The following is a 24,989-nucleotide window of genomic DNA, read 5'->3' on the forward strand; positions in this document are numbered from 1 at the left end:
GAAACTAGAAAAGAGGCTACACAACACAATGAACGGCCACTAAACAGGACAATTTAACGCACGTTGGTTAGAGACGAGGATTCCCAAATCCATAGTTTGTGTTTTTAGCGCATTCATGAAAGATAATTTTCTGCTTTGTATTGTGTGAACTACTTTCTGGCGTGAATTTAGTATAAATCGTATTTCAAAACATTCTAAAGTATCTACCGAAGAGGGGACCAAGAATTGTTCAGCTTCCTTGAAGCATTTCGCGCACTGATTAACAGTTGGCAAGTGGAGAGCGTTGACCATTCATCAACAGCAGTTTCGTTTGCCACATATGGCGTAATCGGTTGCCAGGCTCTCCGTGAGGCTCAAACCAGCACAGTAGAAGTCGTGAAGAGATGATATATTCACAATCCTTTCCTCTGCCGCAGTATTGCCGTTATTGTGATGGGACTGCTTCACAAATAATGTCAAGATTTTCTTGTTCAGTCCGATGTTGAATTTCCCTGCGCTGCTCTATTACTGATCTGTAAGTGTATCTATATTTGTGTGCAATAACAATCCCAGGTATCTGTTGGGAAAAACCATAAAAATCTTGTGTCGCATAAGATGGATCTTTTTCCTACCACGTTTGATACCCATGCTGTAATTAACTCCCCGTCTACGTCAGATTAAATAAGGGAAAATCTAGTGTTTTCTCGTTGTGACGAGAATCGTGTTGATTACAGCTTGTTAGGGCATCTTTTGACCCAAATCGCTTACAGACTGAAAGCTAGATCCTTATTAATGAAGCTTTAGGTGGAGTTAGATGGCGAGTTTCTTCTACTTTGGTTTTCAAACGAGACCAATTGGAACTTCTTTGTATCTGACCACCAGTGTGGTCGAACTGCTCTCCATTCGTAGGTATGAGGGACGATCTCCTGCACGCTGTTCAAATTTTAGTATAGCGTCTCAAGTGTGTCATGAACGCGCATTTAGAAGTTATTTGTAGGTGGTGAATCCTTAGGTGAGAAAACAGGAATACTCCGTAGTACTACACTGCTTCACAATCAGAAGGGAAGAATGAAGTTGTAAATCGTTACCTGCGCTGTATTAATGCATCTCTACGAAGTTATTGGTGGATGTCAGTGACAAGCAGCCTGTCTGTGCAGTACGCGACTTGAAGCAGTCGTAGTTCACGTAGCAGATAACATATTTTCCATTCCGTGTGTAAGTTACATCCTAGGGTTACCGTCGAAGGCAGAATCAATTGGGTGCAACCTATATTTACGCCTACTACGAAGTTAAATTTTTCTGTGGTTCAGTGGTCCGTGCTAATAGCGTCTGTCCAAAAAATGTGTGTGAAATCTTATGGGACTTAACTGCTAAGGTCATCAGTCCCTAAGCTTACACACTACTTAAGCTAAATTACCCTAAGGGCAAACACACACACCCATGCCCGAGGGAGGACTCGAACCTCCGCCGGGACCAGCCGCACAGTCCATGACTGCAGCGCCCCAGACCGCTCGGCTAATTCCGCGTGGCGTCTGTCCATACGGATAGGTCCTGTGGTACTGGGGTACTGACTAGTGAACACATGGAGCGAATGGAGTCGCATGTATACCGTCTACCAAAAGCATCCGGGCACTATTAACGGACATTAATATGGGGTGTGCCCACCCTTCGCCATTATGACGGCTTGAACTCTGCTGGTAACATCTTGAATGAGGTGTCTGAATGTCTTTGGAGGAGTGGTAGCCCACTCTTCCTCAGGATCCGAAACAACAGAAGACACTGATATTGAACGCTGGGGTGTGGAGCGAAGCAGACGTTGTAACTCATCCAAGAGGCGTTCAGATAGGTTGAGGTCAGGACTCTGGGGAGGCCAGTCCATTTCAGGAATGTTACTGTCCACAAACCTCTGCCTCATAGATGCTGCTTTGTGATAGGGTACTTTGTCATGCTGAAACAATCAACGTCTCAGAATTGTTTCTCTACTGTACACAGTACAAAGTGCTGTAAGATGTGCTAATATCCTTCCGCATTTAGCATTTACTTAAGCGTAACGAGGGAACCACACCATAACTACGAAAAACACCCCCATACCATAACACCACTTCCTTCGTATTTCACTGTTGTCACTACATGTCATTCAGGTAACGTTCGCCTGGAAATCGCCAAATCCAAACCCTTCTGTCGGATCGCCGCATGGTACAGCGTGATTTGTCACCCCAAATCGCTCTTTACCAGAAATCCACTGCCCTGCGCCGAGCGGCTTAAGGCGCTGCAGCCATGGACTGTACGGCTGGTCCCGGCGGAGGTTCCAGTCCTCCCTCGGGCATGGGTGTGTGTGTTTGTCCTTAGGATAATTTGGATTAAGTAGTGTGTAAGCTTAGGGACTGTGTTCTTAGCAGTTAAGTCCCATAAGTTTTCACACACATTTGAACATTTGACCACTGCCCTGCGGCGACGCTCTTTACACCATCTCAAGTGTCACTAAGCAATGACTACAGAAATGTTTGGATTATGAGGAGCTGGTCGACCACTGTATGTACCCCATTCTCTTTAACTCCGTAGGAAGACTCATTGTGCTAGCTGCACTGCTGGAAGCACTTTGGTAACTGACGAGTGATTCCTTGCGATTTTTTACAGCCGTCAGCCCTAATACTCGAAGATTCCTGTCTGTCAGTACGTGAGGTCTACCTGGTTTTGGTTTAGCTGCGGTTGTTCGTTCACCTTTCCACTTCACAGTCATATCACCAGTAGTTGATTTGGGCAACTGTAGAAGGGCTGAAATGTGCTTGATGGCTTTGTTACTCAAGTGGCATCGAATGATTGGCCCACGTCCGAAGACAGTGAGCTGCCCTGACCGATCCATTTCGCTGTTACTACTTCTCTACCGACAACACAGTACTCCCCGCTTCCTCTTATACTATAAGTTCAATTCTTTTATCTTGGCGGCTCGCGCATGCCCGCCCAGACGCGGGAGAGTGCTGCGTTGCCAGTTGCACGCGCCAAGAGAAGCAGCGCCATAGTATAGTATAGTTCGCACACTTACGTTTAGAGGGAAGCGCGCAGTTTATGAAGTAAAGCCATCACGGCCGCATTAACCCTTTCGCTGCTTCAGAGACGTGCTCACCGCGCGATTTTGTCGTCAATGCATTGCTCGCCTGTGCAGACACATGGTGTTCCGACTGCTTTGACACACTTATCATTGGATTTCACAAAAGCTATTTGGCCCAAAAATTTGATTTTTACACATCTTCTTGACTGATACCGTCCCCCCATAAATGACTTAATTTTGTTTCGATGTTCAACGCAGTTATTGTGCAGCATTAAATGTAGTAAACCATTGCACGAAATTCTGAAGAGTTTGTAGAGGTAAAAGTCCATAGCGTATACTTTCCGTATGGTTGATTTCAGTCGCCACTAGAAATTGTTTTTAAATAAAGAAAATATTATGCACTGAACAAGATTTGAACTTTGAACCTCTTGAGTAGCAGCCAAACACCTTAACCATTACACTAACGAAGCGCATCGTTCAAGATATTTTCTGGAGTACTTTAAACAATCACGCAAAATACCTACAAACACTGTTGGTATGACTATGAATTACTCACGTTTCGTCGAAGTACAATAGGAGATAAACAATTACCGCTGTTCTTTATTGCGAAAAAGCGGTTAGTGAGAATGAATTTCGTTTCTATCGCCTGAATTAGGAGGCTTATTGCTTGTTTGGTTTAATTAATTAATAGAATATTAAGCAGTTGATATAAAGAATGCTTTTCCAAACTTTCTTTTATAGAAAGTCTGCTATCAAGACATTGCTTTTGTTCAATTACTTTATTTGTGACTGAACGTTTCTAAAACTGAAGACACTCGTCGGTGCTCTGCACTGCAGTCGAGCTCTGGCAACGTCGTTCTCTGTTCATTGGCTGACTGTGTTTTGTGACGTCAGATGCACAGAACGAACCTAAACTCGGCCGCCGTCGTAAATGACGCGCACTATAGCAGGTTCGTTGCTCGTATCATCAAGTGGTCCATCCCATATTCCATAGAGGCGTTCGGAGACCTTTGATAAGATAGTGTACGTCTGAAGCAACTGAATTCTGTAGAGCAAGCATGGGATGCGCTCGGAATCACGGTGTGCGGAGAATATCAACATTGCAGACGTCTACCCACCTGGTGCTGTGACCGGAAGAGCGAGGCGTCGTGCTGCGGCTGCAGCATGGAGGCGTACGAGTAGGGTCCTGTGGAGGGCGCGCCGAAGGGCGAGCTGGAGTAGGGCGCGTTGAGCAGGTTGAGGTGCGGCGACAGCTCGTACGCCGCCGGCGAGTAGGCGGCCCACGAGTCGCCCGGCGCCGACACGCCCACGCCGACGCCCACGCCGCCTCCACCCACCGGCACGCCGCCCCCGCCCACTGACACGCCGCCCCCGCCGCCTCCGGCGCCGCCCCCGGAGAACGGGCCAAGCGAGCTGTTCAGCGAGCCGAACGACGACAGTGACGCGCTCGCCGAGCCTACGGACAATCGGCGGCGTCTCAACAGTGTTCCCTGCACGGCTGTAATAATAACAACTGCGAGTATTATCGCACGAGACAACTGACGATCCATGTTAATGTGTAAGAAAACAGAATGGTCACAGAAACGACTGAGTGTGTTCGACGCTCCCTCTGATAATCCGAGAAGGAGCACTAACGAGTAAGCCTGCCAGCGATAGTGAGTCGTCAGTTTGTCCCTCTCCTCAAGCTATGAGCATCGGACAAGTGAACAAGCTAGTTGTGATGGAATGCTTGTTTCAGGTAGCCGTCACTGGCCGTTTGTCATGTGACCCAGATAAAACAGTGACAGGCCGGCGTTTGAGAAATGCCCGAGTGAAGTGCGGCAGAACAGCTCTTATTCTTTATATACATAAATGATCTGTTGGACAGAGTGAGCAGCAGTGTACGCCTGTTTCCTGATGACGCTCCGGCTCACAGGAAGGTGTCGTCTTCGAATGATTGCAGGAGTACATACGATGGTTCAAAATGATTCAAATGGTTCTGAGCACTATGGGACTTAACTTCTGTGGTCATCAGTCCCCTAGAACTTAGAACTACTTAAACCTAACTAACCTAAGGACATCACACACATCCATGCCCGAGGCAGGATACGAACCTGCGACCGTAGCGGTGACGCGGTTCCAGACTGAAGCGCCTAGAACCGCGCGGCCACACATGCCGGCTCATACGATGGCTTAGACAGAATTTCTAGTTGGTGTCATGAATGATAGCTTCCTCTAAACGTAGGAGAAATGTAAGTTAATGCGGATGAATATGAATAACAATCCTATAACGTTCGAATATAGCACTAGTAGGGTGCTGTTTGAGACAATCACATCGATTAAATATCTAGGCGTAATGTTGCGAAGATATATGAAATAGAATGAGCACGTCTGGTTGGTAGTAGGGAAGGCGAATGCTCGACTTCGTTTCATTGGAAGAATTTTGCGAAAATATAGTTCATCTATAAAGCAGACAGCGTATAGAACGCTAGTGCGCCTCACTCTTCACTACTGTTGGAGTGTTTGGGATCCCCACCATGTCGGGTTGATGCAAAATGTCGAAGCAATTCAGAGGTGTGCTGCTGCATGTGTTACCGGTAATTTCGATCATCACGCAACTATTACGGAGATGCTTCGTGAACCCAAATGGGAATCGCTGGAGGGAAGACGACGCTCTTTCCGCGAGAATTTAGAGTGCTGGGATTTGAGGACGACTGCAGAACGATTCTACTGCCGCCAACGTACATTTCGCGTAAGGGCCACGAAGATAAGATGCGAGAAATTGGAGCTCGATCGGAGGGTTTAGACAGTCTTTTTTTCCTGCATCAGTTTGTGGCTATGGCTCTGAGCACTATGGGACTCAACTGCTGTGGTCATAAGTCCCCTAGAACTTAAAACTACTTAAACCTAACTAATCTAAGGACATCACACACATCCATGCCCGAGGCAGGATTCGAACCTGCGACCGTAGCGGTCGTGCGGTTCCAGACTGTAGCGCCTTTAACCGCTCGGCCACTTCGGCCGGCGATCAGTTTGTGAGTGGGACAGGAAAGAACTGATAGTGATACAAGAAACTCTCTGCTTGCGGAGTATGTATGTAGATGAAGACTGAGTCTTCTGCGAGTCGACAGAATTGAAAAGTTATTGGTGGGACTGCTGATGATAAACTGTCTGTCATGTGTAGTGACGCAGACGTTGACTCTTTGTTATTCGTGGGACTGCGCGCCACGAGCAAGAGAAGCTGTCTGAGGACTGAGGAGCGGTTCATATCAAACCGTACAACAAATTCCTCGGTGTAATAAAATAGGTAACTAAAAGCAACATATTTGGAAATCAATTAAAGCATACCTTTTGAATAGTACGTAATATGCAGTGGAAGATTACTTAACATAAGCAAGGGATAGCAGAAAATATTAGGGTTTGTAAAAAATAAAAATCTGAAACTTTCAAAGACTAATGTCCCAAGTTGTCTGATGGAAAATTGTAGCGTCGTTTCATCTTCCTAAGCTCAACGGCTTCTTCTTTATGGAAGGATGCTGGCTCAGTTTTACAGACTGATGCATGGCAGTGCACAATAAACGTAAGGAAGTGCAGCGGTGTTATCATAGTTCTGACCTCAGTCGAGAGGATGTGTTTGCAGTGAGTGTAGCGAGTGCAATGTATGCACTGATATGATGAGATCTGAATGAATAGTGGAACATTACGATAGGAATTAATGAGACATTAGTTAATTATTCACTTGCATGTTTGTCAATTTTTAATTGTTTGTTGTTGTTGTAATAAGCTGATAAGTTATAATAATAATAATGTCGTGTGACTAGGACCTCCCGTCGGGCAGACCTTTCGCCGGGTGCAAGTCTTTCGATTTGACGCCACTTCGGTGACTTGCGCGTCGATGAGGACGAAACGATGATGATTAGGACATCACAACACCCAGTCCCTGAGCGGAGAAAATCTCCGACCCAGCCGGGAATCCAACCCGGGCCCTTAGGACTGACATTCTGTCGCGCTGACCACTCAGCTACCGGGGGCGGACAGCTGATAAGTTGAATATTATTTTAAAGTCATCTGTGAATGCATAAATAACTAACTAACTTATTTTTTATGTCTAAATCGCAAACTTTTAGATCTATGACCAATTTAAACGTTCAAGTCATCATCAGGTAGCCACTCCTACCGCGGTTATTAATCAGTTTGAGAACGTCGTCTTCGCAAGTCTTCCAAAGCTGAGCTGTAGCTGCATACTCAACTGAGGACTTTATTCCCAGAATGATTAAAATTAAATTAACTTAGGTAACATTAATATCTTATTCTTATTTAATTTAGTGTACATTTGCATACTACTGCGTTTTCATCTCTGTTTTTTACTTTTTTGTTTTATGGTTTCAGCTCTGATTATTAGTTGATGAGCGCTAGTGAACGAGCAATTGGGTCACGTAAACAATCAGAGTACACAATCGACGTCCTAAGTCCCGGGTATCAACTGATGTGTAGCTTAGCCCGAGCTCTAGATCAGGTTGGAAGATGGAAGTCTGACTGGAGATGGTGAAGCCAACGAATGTGAAAGCAAAAAACTTGGTTGTGGTGTCAGACTGATTTGTAGCTTAGTCAGAATTCTAGGGTAGGTTATAAGGAGATAGTTTGATTGTGAGATGCCAAAGCCAATGAGTGTGACAGACAAATCAGTAGCTTAGCATGAGATCTACACTACTGTCCATTAAAATTGCTAAACCAACAAGAAATGCAGATGATAAACGGGTATTCATTGGACAAGTATATTATACTATAACTGACATGTGATTACATTTTCACGCAATTTGGGTGCATAGATCCTGAGAAATCAGTATCCAGAACAACCACCTCTGGCCGTAATAACGGCCTTATACGCTTGGATGGCGTGCACAGGTACAGCTGTCCATGCAGCTTCAACACGCTACTACAGTTCATCAAGAGTAGTGACTGGCGTATTGTGACGAGCCAGTTGCTCGGCCACCATGTTTTCAATTGGTGAGGGATCTGGAGAATGTGCTGGCTAGGGCAGCAGTCGAACATTTTCTGTATCCAGAAAGGCCCGTACAGGACCTGCAACATGCGCGTGCATTATCCTGCTGAAATGTAGGGTTTCGCAGGGATCGAATGAAGGGTAGAGCCACGGGTCGTAACACATCTGAAATGTAACGCCCACCGTTCAAAGTGCCGTCAATGCGAACAAGAGGTGACCGAGACGTGTAACCAATGGAACCCCATACCATCACGCCGGGTTATACGCCAGTATGTCGACGACGAATACGCGCTTCCAATGTGCGTTCACCGCGATGTCGCCAATCACGGATGCGACCATCATGATGCTGTAAACAGAACCTGGATTCATCCGAATAAATGACGTTTTGCCATTCGTGCACCCAGGTTCGTCGTTGAGTACACCATCGCAGGCTCTCCTGTCTGTGATGCAGCGTCAAGGGTAACCGCAGCCATGGTGTCCGAGCTGATAGTCCATGCTGCTACAAACGTCGTCGAACTGTTCGTGCAGATGGTTGTTGTCTTGAAAACGCCCCCATCTGTTTGACTCAGGGATCGAGACGTGATGCACGATCCGTTACAGCCATGCGGATAAGATGCCTGTCATCTCGACTGCTAGTGATATGAAGCCGTTGGGATCCAACAGGGCGTTCCGTATTACCCTCCTGAACCCACCGATTCCATATTGTGTTAACAGTCATTGGATCTCGACCAACGCGAGCAGCAATGTCGCGATACGATAAACCGCAATCGCGATAGGCTACAATCCGACCTTTATCAAAGTCGGAAACGTGATGGTACGCATTTCTCCTCCTTACACAAGGCATCAAGGCATCACAACAACGTTTGACCAGGCAACGCCGGTCAACTGCTGTTTGTGCATAAGAAATCGGTTGGAAACTTTCCTGAAGTCAGCATGTTGTAGGTGTCACCAGCGGCGCCAGCCTTGTGTGAATGGTCTGAAAAGCTAATCATTTGCATATCACAGCATCTTCTTCCTGTTGGTTAAATTTCGTGTCTGTAGCACGTCATCTTCGTGGTGTTGCAATTTTAATATCCAGTAGTGTAGGTTGGTAGTTGGCAGGTTGGTCGTGCGATGGCTAAGGCAAAGAATAAAAGCAAAAAAGCACCTGAAATGTATCGGGCTCTGCAGAAAAATTAAAATATTCTGCACTAGATGTCCTATTACGCTTTCTTGGAGTATACCCGATATTGCTCTCGTTTCTATGGAACATTCTCTGTCAAGTGCAACTTACTGGATTCCGTGAAGGAAACATTATTCGAACCAACCACTTATTCGCGGGGATATTCCATATAAAACTTATCTAGATGAGAACTGGGGTGGGACCTAAGGCAAACAGACCGTCAGAAACAGCTCACAGTAGACCCTCTAACTGATGTAAGTTCACCGTACAGTGAGGAGCCAGCTATAAGTGAGATGTCTGGAGCGTGTTGGAGAGGGGGCGACTGACCTCCGGTGGCGAGGTAGCCGGTCTTGCGCGGCGGCTCCCGCTTGCGCCACTTGGCGCGCCGGTTCTGGAACCACACCTGGACGCGCGACTCGCTGAGACTCAGCTTGAGCGCCAGCTCCTCGCGCGCGAACACGTCGGGGTACGGCGCCCGCTCGAACGCGCGCTCCAGCTCCTCCAGCTGGTACGCCGTGAACGTCGTCCTGGAAGCAGTGCGAGGCACCATTTCAGTACCGAATAATCTGCGCATACTTACCAGAGCAGTGCTCACACAGCGCGTCCACTGTTATCTATCAGTACACATTACCAACTTCTACTCAATCCAGATAAAACACAACTGTATGCATTTCATCTTAAGCACAATCAGGCAAGCTTGACATCTCACGGCAAGGGATAGAGTTAGTAAATACGACCCATCCAAAAATATCTGGGAGCCATTCTGCATCGTATTCTGACCAACAAACCGCCTCGCGAGAATAAGAGGATAAAGGTGAAAGATCAATGGTAGCACGTGAGGCTCTCGACCACAAACCCTGAGAACGACGGCAACGTGTTACAGTGCTACTGAGTATGCGTGCCCAATCTGGTACAAGTACACCCACCCAAACAGTCGACAAGGCGCTAAACGAAAAGTGAAGGCTTATTAAAGGTTGTATTAAAGCTATGTCACTTCTAAAACTCTACCAACCCTCTGGTACATCGCCACCAGATAGTCATCGTGAAGTAGCTGCCAATGCGGAGAGAAGAAATCAGGCTCATCAGGAAAACCATTCACAGCGTGGGCACATATCAGTAACCCCAAGTTTCCTCAAGACCACTTCAATCTTGGAAACAACAGCAGCTACAGCAAGAAAACAATTGTGGATATGTCGATCTGAGAATCACCCTGTCTGGCCCTTTACTTTGGAAACTTTACCACCGGGGCAATAACGAAAATGGATCGTGTGGAGGTCACTCAGCCCTCTTCGTTCTGGAGTCGGAAGATCCAGGAGTAACCTCCAGAAATGGCACTTCACTGTGAATACCACCAACTGTGATTGCAGAGAACCACGCGCCTTGGAGCACATACTTGATTTTCAGCTATGCCCTGCATCTTGCACAGAAGATGATCTTCTGCTGCCGCCACCGGATGCAGTTGAAGTTGCAAGATTCTGGTCAAGAGTAATGTAGCTTTGTAATTCTATCTTTCATTTGTTTGTAATGGTAATTACCATGTATTGTATTTGTTTTATGACTTGAATAGATAACAAATTGTAAAACAGTCTGAATCGTTTCACAGACGTTCTCGCGTAGACCGTACGGCGTATACCCAGTCACGCATAGAACGATTAATATGAAATGGATTTCAGCCTGATGTGGACTGGTGTAGACTGACCTAACTCTTTGACAACAGGAGTGGCTAACATTGTTAAGGACAAGTCAAAAATTACGCCTGCTGGCAAGTATCGTGCCTCTGTTGTGAACTCATAATTTTTTTTCGATGTGACTCGTTGATGGTTTGCTTGCGGATGTTGAGTTGATATGCTGTTCCACATTTCTGCACGGTATTTCGATGACCGATCTAGTCATCTTCTTCAGGTGCTGCGAGCTATGTTATTACGTTTTACTCGCTGCCTGGACTGCACTCATGCTATGAAGTGCTGTCGGTGTCGCGTGCCTATTTATTCCAGAGCTCCACTCCCAGCGCCTGCTGCGTCCTTTACTGTTCAATTGTTTTTCAGAGCCCACACTACGAAACGCACAGTCTCTCAGCGTTTCCCAGCTATGGTGGATGAGGTAGCCTTCGAGATCTTAACAAACTGACTGCTTGACCGCAAACCTCATTTAAATTGAAATCTCCGTTCCAGTTTGTTCGGTTTTCCTACATTTTATTTCAGCAGAATTCTTTATTATTGCGCTGTCCCAGAACGTTGGCGTTTGCACCATAGCAATGGTCTCGTCGTATTTCAATTGATGATTATTCTCAAGTCAGTCATTGGCAACAGCTGATTTGCTTTGCTGGTTTAGTTGGATGTGTCAGCAAAGATAAAAAAAAACTTCTTTGTAATATTGTAGACGACCTAGGTAACCGAAAGCCGGATGTCTACTTCATTTCATGAATTTGTAGTGTGTCTTAAGAAAAGGGGGTGGGTGGGGAGGGTGGTTGCATGGAATATCAGCGACAATCCGACTGAAGCAACTAAGTAAATCAGCTGACTATAAGCACTGCCACGAATATAATCATGAAATGAAGCACGTCAAGATAAGTACCATGGTACAAACGTCAGCTTTCTGGGACAGCGTAATTAAAGAGAGTATGGAAATAAATATCACGGCGAACCTAAGAAACTGCCACGGAGGTTTGAATTTGAGCAATGCTTGGAATACGACATTTTGTTTATTACATATACGCGGCCGTTTCAACCAGCAGCGCTGGAAAATATCGAGCGAAAGTACGTTTCACAAAATAACAATGCAGGCTTCTAAAGAGAACGATTAGCGAGAAGTGTAAACGTGGTGGCGTTGGTGTTGTGTGCAGTTGTGTGAATGTCTGAAGGAACTCGCAGATAAGCTCGACGAAAGAGACTGGGGTTGTTCCAGCCAACATAGTGTATCGGCTTGGCGAGTCCTGGGGCTGCCGCATGACGGCAAATAGCCTGTCATACACGCTTACCATTGCGTTTGTATTTTTTTGTCGCTGCTTATGTGCCACGGTCGGGATGAGCTAAACAATACAGTGGTAAGGCGTGAACCAAGGATAGTGTCTTCAGAGTATGGCGGAGAATTTTTACATTACTGATAGAAAGTTGGTATTACGAATTCCGAGGCAATCAATTGGGTGGTTTTGCAGTAGGGGTGGGAAGTAGGCGACTGTGCAAGGAAGGGGAAGAAGGAACGGGACATGAAAAGTGGCGCTGGTCAGGTGTGTTCATGGGTAGGGAGAAAAGAGAAATAGCTGGGGAGACGAGTAGACTCTGAGGCTGCAAGAAGCTATCTGGCCAACACAAGGGTAAGAGACTGAACAATTAAGCCTCCTCCGTAGCCAAGGCGAAACTTCCTTGTTAGAGACTTGGACATTTAAAAAGAAATAAAGGAAAAACGTGGAAAATCTCGAACAATGTTCGAGGGCTATTTTGTTTTAAACCTCAGATTAGTAGCGAAATAAAAACCACAGTGTAAATGCGTTGATGCTCCGCGTAGATGTGTTACGCAGTGTCTTTAGTATGCCCGTCTATCGCGTCGCGTCGAACTTATCAGTCATGAGCAAAAAGTGAGCATCTACAGATACCTACAACAATAGTGTCTTCCGCCTAGTGTGAACTGCCTGTCGAGGTATTTTGCACGATTTCATGCAGCCCATATCACGCAACTATCATGCGTTTCATTCTTCATGACAATTCTCGGCCGCACACTGCACGTGCAACGAAGATGCTCATGGAGCGTTTTATATGGGAAATGTTAGATCACCCACCTTGCAGCCCGGAATAGGGTGCCTCTAATTTTCATCTTTTTATTCACATGGGCCGCTGGCTATGAGGACAGTATTTTGGCACTGACAACGAGCTCAGAGCAGCGTAGGGAATTAACGGAAATCACAGGCAGCTGCCTTCTATGCCGAAGGTATAGGAAAGTTGGTACCACGCTGCGAGAAATGTCTAAGTAGTGGTGACGACTGTGTAGAGAAGTAGTTGGAAGGCGTACCTAACTCCTGAAAATAAAAAGGATTGAATTTCGCTGTGGTTTCTATTTCACGACCGATCGGATGTTAAAAAAGGTCTACCCTCGTAAAGAGAAGGTTGCTAACACACGCCTTTGTGGTTGCTGCCGAGTCGGAGGTACGCTGGTTCGAATCCTGGTGGCGGATAAAATTTTCACTGCCAGTATTTGGCCGACAAGAGGAGGAGAGTTGGTGGTGTGAAGTTCAAGTCTTAGCGCCAATGTCCTGGATTAGATTCCAAACCCCTGTGCAGTGTCCTTCGAAGTGAGGGTATGTGACGCTGTTGATGATGGATCCGCCCGTCGGATGGGGACGATAAGGAGGCGATTCACACAGTGAGGCAGTGTCTCCGCCACCAGAACAAGGATGGGTACCGACAGGACATACACGCCCTTGATTCGCACTGGAGGAAGGCCACAGGACGGGATGGAGATTACGAGGAAGAATGGGGTGTGTAGATAAAACGTCCTCTTTTGTGTGTGTAATTTCCATTACGTTCAATAAAGAATTGTTGAAGAAAAAAAATTCGGTGCATTACTTTCTGGGGAACCTTCGTATTTAAAAAAGTACAACGATGGAGAGAAGTAAATAAATTAAATGAATAAAGATGCAGCGCGTGTACTACATTAAAATGACTAAAGAAATAGATGAATATGTGTAGTAAATACACAAATGAAAACGATCAAGTGTCGTTCCGGGATATCTCTTGAGGTGCCCTACGAAGAGCCGTGTCCAAAGCATTATCATTGAACTGTTGCGATTCACAACATACTTACTTTGAAAGAATTTCCCAGAAAATAGCAAGTTTTGAGATAGAAACGTTTCGGTGCCTATTCAAGTATTTTTAGAGTAATGGAAGCCTATACCCATTTGGTAAAGTGCCACACTATTAATGGAAAGGGGTTCGTTTCTGGTCTGTATTACGAACTGTTCCTGCACTTACCGCTTCTTTAACCTCTGTCAGTGTCTGTTTACGTGAAAATTGTTGAGCTAAGCTTGGTTCGGAGACCACTTAAGCTGTAGATGCCAGTGTAACTGATGAGTAAGTCAGTTCAGAGGTCGGAGAGAGGTAGGGGCATATCACCAACAATAGGACCTTGGTTGTGACGTTCAAACCAACTTTTGGGGTGATGACTGATTTACTTTTTTAAAAATTAAAGCAGATTGCAGTTGTGGCCGAAGCGAACGCCAACCGTCGTGGGCGACGATCACACTTTCGTAATGTTTTCCACAGTTCCATGGCAGCTCCTGATAAGAGCTTCGAACGCGCTGATGTGATTCAAGCTGGGTAATGAAATTCAGATTTTTTTTTAATCTGCTGTACTGATTATCCTGCTATACTGATGTCTTCCGCAGCCCGTGTGTAATTGGAGCTAGTTTGAGGCCGCTGCACACGCAGCCAGGCAAACTGCGCCTCCCGAGGCGAGGGCCCAGCGGCTGGCGGTGTGCGCAGGGAAGCGCCCACCTGGCGGCCGGCGCCCCGCCACCAGATGGACCCCACCCCGTCAGCAGCACAGCAGGCGCTCTCACTTCACTAGGTTTTTGCTTGGATTATGTAGAGATGAAGGGGGCATGAACGTGAAGCAGTGGTCGGGAAGGGAGTGAGACAGGGTTGTAGCCTATCCCCGATGTTATTCAATCTGTATATTGAGCAAGCAGTAAAGGAAACAAAAGAAAAATTCGGAGTAGGAATGAAAGTCCATGGAGAAGAAATAAAAGCTTTGAGGTTCACCGATGACATTGTAATTCTGTCAGAGACAGCAAAGGACCTGGAAGAGCAGTTGAACGGAATGGACAGTGTCTTCAAAGCAGGATATAAGATAAACATCAACAAAAGCAAAACGAGGATAATGGAATGTAGTAAAATTAAATCGGGTGATGCTGGGGGTATTAGATTAGGAAATGAGACGCTTAAAGTAGGAGTTTTGGTATTTGGAGAGCAAAATAACTCACGATGGTCGAAGTAGAGAGGATACAAAATGTAGACTGGCAATAGTAAGGAAAGCGTTTCTGAAGAAGAGAAATTTGTTAACATCGAGTATAGATTTAAGTGTCAGGAAGTCTTTTCTGAAAGTATTTGTATGGAGTGTAGCCATGTATGGAAGTGAAACATGGACGATAAATAGTTTAGACAAGAAGAGAATAGAAGCTTTCGAAATGTGGTGCTACAGAAAAATACTGAAGATTAGATGGGTAGATCACATAACTAATGAGGAGGTACTGAACAGAATTGGGGAGAAGAGAAATTTGTGGCACAACTTAACTAGAAGAAGGGATCGGTTGGTAGGACATATTCTGAGGCAACAAGGGATCACCAATTTAGTATTGGAGGGCAGCATGGAGGGTAAAAATCGTAGAGGGAGACCAAGAGATGAATACACTAAACAGATTCAGAAGGATGTAGGCTGCAGTAGGTACTGGGAGATCAAGAAGCTTTCACAGGATAGAGTAACATGGAGAGCTGCATCAAACCAGTCTCTGGACTGAAGACCACAACAACAACATGTAGGGATTGATATGGTTTGTAATTCTGTGAGAGACGCCAAAAGACTTGGAAGAGCACTTGAACGGACTGTGACTGGATTCGTGATTTCTTGTCATAAAGGTCACAGTTCCTAATAATTGACGGAGAGTCATCGAGCAACACAGAAGTATAATATCTGGCGTTCCCCCAAAAAATGTTATAGGCCCTCTTTTGTTCCTAAGCTACATAAACGATTTAGGAGGCAATCTGAGAACTCCTCTTAGACTGCTTGCAATGGTGCTGTCATTTGCCGTCATGTAATATCATCAGAGGAACAAATCGAATTGCAAAATGATTTAGGCAAGATACATTATGGTGCAAAAAACGGCAATTGACTCTACGTCACGAAAAGTGTGAAGTCATCCATATGAGCACTAAAAGGAATCCGCTAAATTTCAGTTACACAATAAATCACGCAAATCTAAAGGTTGTAAACTCAACGAAATACGAGTACTTAAAGAGTACAATTACGAATAACCTAAATTGGAGAGATCACACAAATAATGTTGTGGGGAAAGCCAACCAAAGACTGCGACTTATTGGCAGAACAGTTGGAAAATGTAACAGGTTGCTAAACAAACTGCTTACACTATTCTTCTCCATTCTCCTCTGGAATAGGGCGCGTGGGAACCGCACCAGATGGACGGCATCGAAAAAGTTCGAAGAAGGGCAACTCGTTTTGTACTATCCTGAAATAGGGAATGTGATACACGCATTGGCGTAGCAGTCATTAAAACAAAGGCGTTTTTCGCTGCGGCAGGGCCTTCTCATGAAATTTCAATCACCAACTCAGAGTGTGAAAATATTTTGTTGGTGCCCACCTACACAGGGAGAAATGATCATCATAACGAAATAAGAGAAATCAAAGTTCGCGTGGAAAGATTTAAATTTTCGTTTCTCCCGCTCGCTGTTACAGTGCAACGGTAGAGAAGTAGCTTAAGGGTGGTTCGGTGAACCCTCTGCCAGGAACTTTGCAGAGTAATGATATAGATGTAGATGTAGAACCTAACGGATATTGGCTAGAGACGAGACCATGAGATACATATGAACAAATCACGGTGTAACGGAATGTAGTCGACTGTGGAAAAAGAGGCAGTAAAGAAAAAAAAGAAAACAACTGGAATATAGGGGAATTAAGTCAAGCGATGCTGACGAAAATAAATTGGAAAATTCCAGTTCCACATTCCAGTACTGACTGACCATTCAGTGCTGACATTTTCCCATTCCAGCCGACCGTTCGTCGGTTATTATCTGCCAGTGCCATCATTTGAATTTTGTATGGCGGGGATAAGGTCAACACTTCACTCCCCCGACCAGTATGAGCTCTCCAGGCTGCTTCTAACTCAAGTAGCTCCTCATTTGGCGTCAGGGTGTGAGTGCATCCCGTCCCAGTCCTCTCACTAAAGGAAAATGCCTGACGCTACCGGGAATTGAACCCACGTCCTCCGCGGAGTAGTGAGACACGTTGGTCACTCAGCTACAGAGACAGACATTAGATTAGAAAATAAGATACTAAAAATAGGTGAGTTATGCTATTTCGGCAGTAAAATAAATGACTGAATTATAAAAAATTGACAGCTGCGAGTAGGACTCGCACACTAAAGATTCCGCACAAACTTAATTACGTATATAGACAGTTCATCCATTCTGGGAATCGCGGATCTCTGCGATTCTTGCCGGTCACCGACATTGATACTAGCAGGATACCGCTCCCAGGATATCCAACACTTTCCAGAATGTTTTAATTTCAACTTCGAAGTCAGATAGTAAATGACAAAAGAAATATTTTTCATATGATATAATAACAAATTAACAATTTCCAAATTTTTGCCTTTACTTGTACCGTGAAATCTTTCTTCTTGGCAAATTTTATGTTTCTACGTCAAGGGGAAGTACCCCATAGGCTGGAATGAGTGAGTTTACCAGTATCAAAATACACTCCTGGAAATGGAAAAAAGAACACATTGACACCGGTGTGTCAGACCCACCATACTTGCTCCGGACACTGCGAGAGGGCTGTACAAGCAATGATCACACGCACGGCACAGCGGACACACCAGGAACCGCGGTGTTGGCCGTCGAATGGCGCTAGCTGTGCAGCATTTGTGCACCGCCGCCGTCAGTGTCAGCCAGTTTGCCGTGGCATACCGAGCTCCATCGCAGTCTTTAACACTGGTAGCATGCCGCGACAGCGTGGACGTGAACCGTATGTGCAGTTGACGGACTTTGAGCGAGGGCGTATAGTGGGCATGCGGGAGGCCGGGTGGACGTACCGCCGAATTGCTCAACACGTGGGGCGTGAGGTCTCCACAGTACATCGATGTTGTCGCCAGTGGTCGGCGGAAGGTGCACGTGCCCGTCGACCTGGGACCGGACCGCAGCGACGCACGGATGCACGCCAAGACCGTAGGATCCTACGCAGTGCCGTAGGGGACCGCACCGCCACTTCCCAGCAAATTAGGGACACTGTTGCTCCTGGGGTATCGGCGAGGACCATTCGCAACCGTCTCCATGAAGCTGGGCTACGGTCCCGCACACCGTTAGGCCGTCTTCCGCTCACGCCCCAGCATCGTGCAGCCCGCCTCCAGTGGTGTCGCGACAGGCGTGAATGGAGGGACGAATGGAGACGTGTCGTCTTCAGCGATGAGAGTCGCTTCTGCCTTGGTGCCAATGATGGTCGTATGCGTGTTTGGCGCCGTGCAGGTGAGCGCCACAATCAGGACTGCATACGACCGAGGCACACAGGGCCAACACCCGCCATCATGGTGTAGGGAGCGATCTCCTACACTGGCCGTACACCACTGGTGATCGTCGAGGGGACACTGAATAGTGCACGGTACATCCAAACCGTCATCGAACCCATCGTTCTACCATTCCTAGACCGGCAAGGGAACTTGCTGTTCCAACAGGACAATGCACGTCCGCATGTATCCCGTGCCACCCAACGTGCTCTAGAAGGTGTAAGTCAACTACCCTGGCCAGCAAGATCTCCGGATCTGTCCCCCATTGAGCATGTTTGGGACTGGATGAAGCGTCGTCTCACGCGGTCTGCACGTCCAGCACGAACGCTGGTCCAACTGAGGCGCCAGGTGGAAATGGCATGGCAAGCCGTTCCACAGGACTACATCCAGCATCTCTACGATCGTCTCCATGGGAGAATAGCAGCCTGCATTGCTGCGAAAGGTGGATATACACTGTACTAGTGCCGACATTGTGCATGCTCTGTTGCCTGTGTCTATGTGCCTGTGGTTCTGTCAGTGTGATCATGTGATGTATCTGACCCCAGGAATGTGTCAATAAAGTTTCCCCTTCCTGGGACAATGAATTCACGGTGTTCTTATTTCAATTTCCAGGAGTGTATATGACATAAATGGTTGCATCTTTTGATTGCAATGACGTAGAAGCTTAATATTTTTACACTACCAAAGAACTGGAGACTTCTAAATATGACACAAATTTTAACTTGATACGTCTTCCCGTTCATGAGAAAAAGGTGTTGGGTTGGATTCTTCGGGGGAGGAGACCAGACAGAGAGGTCATTGCTCTCATCGGATTAGGGAAGGACGGGGAAGGAAGTAGGCAGTGCTCTTTCAAAGGAACGATCCCGACATTTGCCTGGAGCGATTTAGGGAAATCACGGAAAACATAAATCAGGATCGCCGGACGCGGGATTGAACTGTCATCCTCCCGAATATGAGTCCAGTGTGCTAGCCACTGCGCCAACTCGCTCGGGGAGAAAAAGGTGTCTCAACAAACAGAGGGACAGATAAATAATCGGATGGCAAAAGAAATTTTTTGTGTGAAGTAATTAAAAATCAACAACTTCAGATTTTTTCCTTCACTTGTACTATGAAACCTTTTTTCTCGCCAAATTTCATCTTTCTAGACTAAAGGAAAGTACTATGTTTTGATGAGTGGGTTTGCGAGTACAAAATATGTGACATAAATGACCGCCTCGTTTGAAGCCAACATTTGTTATACCACCAAGGGACCATAGATCTTAGTGTGTGGCATAAATTTCGACTTGATACATCTACCCGTTCCCGAGAAAAAGGATTTCGAACAGTCGGATAGGCAGACGGACCACAAAGTGATCCTGCACTGAAGCGCCAAAGAAACTGGTGTAGGTATGCACATTCAAATACAGAGATATGTAAACAGGCAGAACACGGCATTGCCGTCAGCAACGCCTATCTAAGACAAGTGTCTGGCGCAGCTGTTATGTCGGTTTATTCTGCTACAATGGGAGCTTATCAAGATTTAATTGAGTTTCAGTTTGGTGTTATAGTCGGCGCACGAGCGATGGGACACAGCATCTCCGAGGTAGCGATGAAGTGCGGATCTCTCCGTACAACTATTTCACGAGTATACCGTGAATATCAGGAATCTGGTAAAACATCAAATCTCCGTCATCGCTGCTGCTTGAAAAAAATCCTGTAAGAACAGGACCAACGAAGACTGAAGAAACTCGTTCAATGTGACAGAAGTGCAACCCTTCCGCAAATTTCTGCAGATTTCAATGATGGGCCATTAACAAGTATCAGCGTGCAAACCATTCAACGAAACATCATCGTTATGGGCTTTTTGAGCCGAAGGCCCACTAGTGTATCCTTGATGACTGCATGACACAAAGGGTTACTCCTCGCCTGTGGCCATCAACACCACTGGACTATTGATGACTGGGAACATGTTGCCTGGTCGGACGAGTCTCGTTTCAAATTGTATCGAGCGGATGGACGTGTACAGGTACGGAGACTACCTCATGAATCCACGGATTCTGCATGTCAGCAGGGGACTGTTCAGACTGGTGGGGGCTCTGTAATGGTTTGTGTGTGGGGGGGGGGGTGTGCTATTGGAGTGATATGGGACCCCTGATACGTCTAGATACGACTCTGACAGGTGACACGTACGTAAGCATCCTGTCTGATCACCTGCATCCATTCATGTCCATTGTGCATTCCGACAGACTTATGCAAGTCCAGCAGGACAATGCGACACCCTACACGTCCAGAATTGCTACAGAGTGGCTCCAGGAACAGTCTTCTGAATTTCAACACTTCCTCTGGTCACCAAACTCCCAGACATGAACATTATTAAGCATATCCGGGATGCCTAGCAAAGTGCTGTTCAGAAGTGATCTCCATCCCCTCGTGCTCTCACGGATGTATGGACAGCCTTGCAGGATTCGTGGTGTCAATTCCCTCCAGCGCTACTTCAGATATTAGTCGAGTCCATGCCACGTCGTGTTGCAGCACCTCTGCGTGCTCGCGGAGGCCCAACATGATATTAGGCAGGTGTACCAGTTTCTTTCGCTCTTCAGTGTTAAGCGTTTAATTTTGACCGATTGAGGTACAGAACCCTAAATAACAGTGTCAGTCGTGTTTATTTAACGTTAATGTTGTTTGCACTTTGGGTAGAAGACCATCATCATATAACGTTTAAAGCGACGGCGACATACGCTCCAAATACCGAATGGTATCAATTATATTTTGAACGGAAGTCTACTCAGCCTCTGCTCTGCATGTAACAGATGCCATTCGGTTTTACACTGGAAGCATATTCTAGAGGTTGTTAACTGGAGGGTAATCTCGTACGCAAGTGAAAAGTGAACGATAAGTAGTTCAGAAATGAAAAGAGTAGCAGTTTTTCAAATGTGGGGCTACAGCAGAATACTGAATGTTTCACGGATAGATAGAATAACTAATGAGCGTTTAATGAATCGTACTGGGGAAAAAGGAAATTTATGCCACAACTTGACCAAAAGAAGGAATCGCTTGATGTAACATATCCCGAGGTAATAAAAGAATCGTCAACTTGGTAGTGAAAGGAAGTGTGGGGGTAAAAATTCTAGAGGAAGGCGCGAATGCATTAACCAGGTTCAAACGGACGTAGGCTGCAGTAGTTATTCAGAGATGAAGAGGCTTGCAAGGAATAGTGTAATGTGGGGAACTGCTTGAAACCAGTCTTCAGACTGTAGATCACAATAACACTATCCTTGTTTTTATTTCTTGATCACATTTCATAATACTAACAACAAAATATATAAAATGTTTAATACTGAAATAATAAATTGTTTAATAACAATATAATATATAACTGTTGTAATACGGTAACAATAATACTTTCTGTACATCAATCCTCAGTATATCGCTTCAGAATAACTTGTAAGAAATAACAGTGCAGAGAAACACAGCATTTAAAAAGTATTCGTCAGAAAATTAGAGAAGTGCATGTATCATGTAACTTCTCTGGGAAGAATAATGATAACAAACTCTCACCTATTGACTAGGTCGTTATTTACAAAGTGTGCACTTGCTTTTATCAGTACATCATTTGACACAATCATTGTGAAAACAGGTCTTCGGTCTATGGCTATGTGGATGAGGGGTATACTTTTGCTATCAGTCATTTTGACCTACATGCGAAGAGTCAGCCTTTCTGTTATTTTTTCTTGGTGGAGGGTCTTTCCCGTTCTGTCTTGCCTACTTCAACTTCCTGCTGTCTGCTTGTTTAATCTGTGGTCTCACGAAGTGTGACGAACTCTGCTTTGGCAGCAAGTGTGGTCAGCCTGCGAATGTACGCTTCTTCCTCGCCGGAAGGCCACGAGCACATTTAAGTCGACAGGTCTTGAAGCAAGCAATTGAAAAATATCCCGTGTCAAAAATAGCTCGTAATTTCTAAAACTCCTTGTCATTTTCGAGATTATTGGTTTTCGTGCTACTTTATTCTCTGAAGAAAAAATTTGAAATTCATCATCATTTGGTTTCTCTTCCTTTAGACTTCATAACCCTCCATGTTACTCTGTCCTCTGCTTTCCTCTTCGATCTTTGGTACTCTCCTTGCGATCTGCTGATGTCATCCAGCATCTGGTAATTTATTTTGCCCTTACCACTCTTCTCTGGAATAAAATCTTCAATTACCTCCACCCAAAGACAACCTCGCCTCAGATTATGTCCTGTCCAAATTAGTTTCCTCTTCTTCACTGTCAGTAACGTCCTCTGATCTTACCCAATTCTTCTCAGTAGCTCCTTATTCCTGACTTTATCAGTCCGACTGATCTTCTCCAGTCTGCGTCATATCCGCATTTCACAAGCTTCAATTCTCCTCTAGTCCAGGTATCTAAATGTCCATGTTTATGCTCCATCCAAGATCACGCCCCATACCAGCATTTCACTGCTGATTTCTTAATTCTGTGTTCATACCATTGGCTAAGAGCCTTTTCTGCTTTTGAAATGCCTGTTTCGCCAGTGCCATTCTTACTTTGATATTCTGTTCACTATGCATATCTTCCCTAATTCAACTTCCCAAACACCTGAATGCTCTCACCTGTTCTACTGTTTCACTCCTTAAGTTACACTGAGTTGACAAAAGTCAGGGGATACCTCATAATATCGTGTCGGAACTCCTTTTGTCCGGCGTAGTGCAGCAACTCGACGTGGCACGGACTCAACAAGTCGTTGGAAGTCTCCAGCAGAAACATCGAGCCATGCTGCCTCTAAAGTCGTCCACCATGGCGAAAGTATTGGCGGTGCAGGATTTTATGCAGGAACTGAATGTCCCAGAAATGTTCGATGGGAATCATCTCGGGCGATCTAGGAGGCCAATTCATTGGCTCGAATTGTCTAGAATGTTAGTCAAACCAGTTGCGAACAACTGTTACCCACCGACATGACATCATTGTTTGGGAATTGAAGTCCATGAATGGCTGCAAATGGTCTCAATGATCGGTTAAGTTGGACCAGAGGACCCAGTACATTACATGTAAGTACAGCCTACACCATTACTGAGCCACCACGAGCTCACACAGCGCCTTCTTGACAGCTTGGGCCCATGACTTAGTGGGGTCTGAGCCACCCTCGTACCCTACCATCAGTTCTTACCAACTGAAATAGGGACTTGTCTGACCAGGCTACGGTTTTCCAATCGTCTAGAGACTATATGGTCACGAGTCCAGGAGAGGCGCTGCGGGCGATGTCATGCTGTTAGCAGAGGCACTGGCGTTGATTTTCTGATGCCATAGCTCATTAACGCCAAATTACGCCGCATTGTCCTAACGGATGTGTTCATCGTACGTCCCGCATTGATTTTTGCGATTATTTTAAGCAGTTTTGTTGTCTGTTAGCACTCACAACCCTCCGCAAACGCCGCTGCTCTCGGTCGTTAAGTGAAGGCCGTCGGCCACTGCGTTCTCCGTGGTAGAGGTAGTGCCTGAAATTTGGTGTTCTTGACACACTCTTGACACTATGAATTTCGAAATACTGAATTCCCTAACGATTTCCGAAATGGTATGTCGCATGTGTCTAGCTCCAAATACCATTCCGTGTTCAGAGTCTGTTACCTCCTGTCGTGCGGCCATAATCACTTTGGAAACATTTTCACATGAACAACCTGTGTACAAATGACAGCTCCACCAATTCAATGCCCTTTTATACCTTGTGTACGTGATGGTACCGCCATCGCTATCCCATGACTTGTCAACTCACTGTATACGTCATTCTTCTTTTCGTTAAGTCTACAACCATGAATTTTGTTTTCTTTTTAATTATTTTTATACAGTATTCTACGAAAGTTTCGTTCAGGTTATTTAACATGACAATCCTGTCGCCTTTTTTCCCATCCAAACAACTTTTCAATATTTCCTCCAAATAAATGTTATATAGAATTGGCGAGAGGCAGCAGCTCTGTCTGACCCCTCTCTCGATCTTCCGGCCTTCCGAGGTCTCATGCCTTGCCTTTTGCTTCAAGCACAGATGTGCAATATGTCTTCGCTCCTTCTACTTTACTCCCTTTCTCTTTAAGATATCCATCAGCTTATCCCAGTGCACTGTGTCAAAGGCCTGTTCGATGTCTCTGAAGGCCGCAGATGCTTTGCACATTTCTGTACCTCTTTAACCAATAGTTTCTAGAAGTCCAGTGGCATCTCTTGTCCCTTTTCCCCTTCTGAAACCATGCTGCTCCTCTCCAAGTGCTTCTTCCAGCGTTCCGTGTAGCCTTCAGTTCAGAACTCTAAGAAGAACTTTTGCTGTGTGCTGTATTAAGCAGACAGTCCCGTGTTCTTCACACTTTCACTATTCACCCTCTTTGGGTTACTATGAATACAAAAGAATCCTCCGGCCAATCCTCTTTGTCGTAGATGGATTGGAAATTGATACTTGTGGAAATATAAACGCTTATACTGAAAAGGTTTTTGGGAGTCACGGTCCTAACGCCAACTCGCCGGCCTGGATCCGCGCCTGACTCTGGCGTCATCTGTTGGCTCCCTTCACGCACCGC

The 24,989-nt window shown here is 45.6% G+C and overlaps 1 protein-coding gene across 1 annotated transcript in view; it reads right to left on the bottom strand.

Annotated features, from left to right (window-relative positions):
* The window catches only part of LOC124775491 (homeobox protein OTX1), a 107,928-nt gene that overhangs the window by 38,441 nt on the left and 44,498 nt on the right, over window positions 1-24,989 (bottom strand). The window contains exons 4-6 of the mRNA XM_047250324.1: window positions 9,499-9,698; window positions 4,419-4,484; window positions 4,147-4,355 (exon numbers count right to left, since the gene is read on the bottom strand). Coding sequence (XP_047106280.1) covers window positions 4,147-4,355; window positions 4,419-4,484; window positions 9,499-9,698 — 475 coding nt within the window. The remainder of the gene's footprint in view (window positions 1-4,146; window positions 4,356-4,418; window positions 4,485-9,498; window positions 9,699-24,989) is intronic.

The sequence above is a fragment of the Schistocerca piceifrons genome, chromosome 2 (genome assembly GCF_021461385.2).
Source record: "Schistocerca piceifrons isolate TAMUIC-IGC-003096 chromosome 2, iqSchPice1.1, whole genome shotgun sequence".
Taxonomy (NCBI): Eukaryota; Metazoa; Arthropoda; class Insecta; order Orthoptera; family Acrididae; genus Schistocerca; species Schistocerca piceifrons.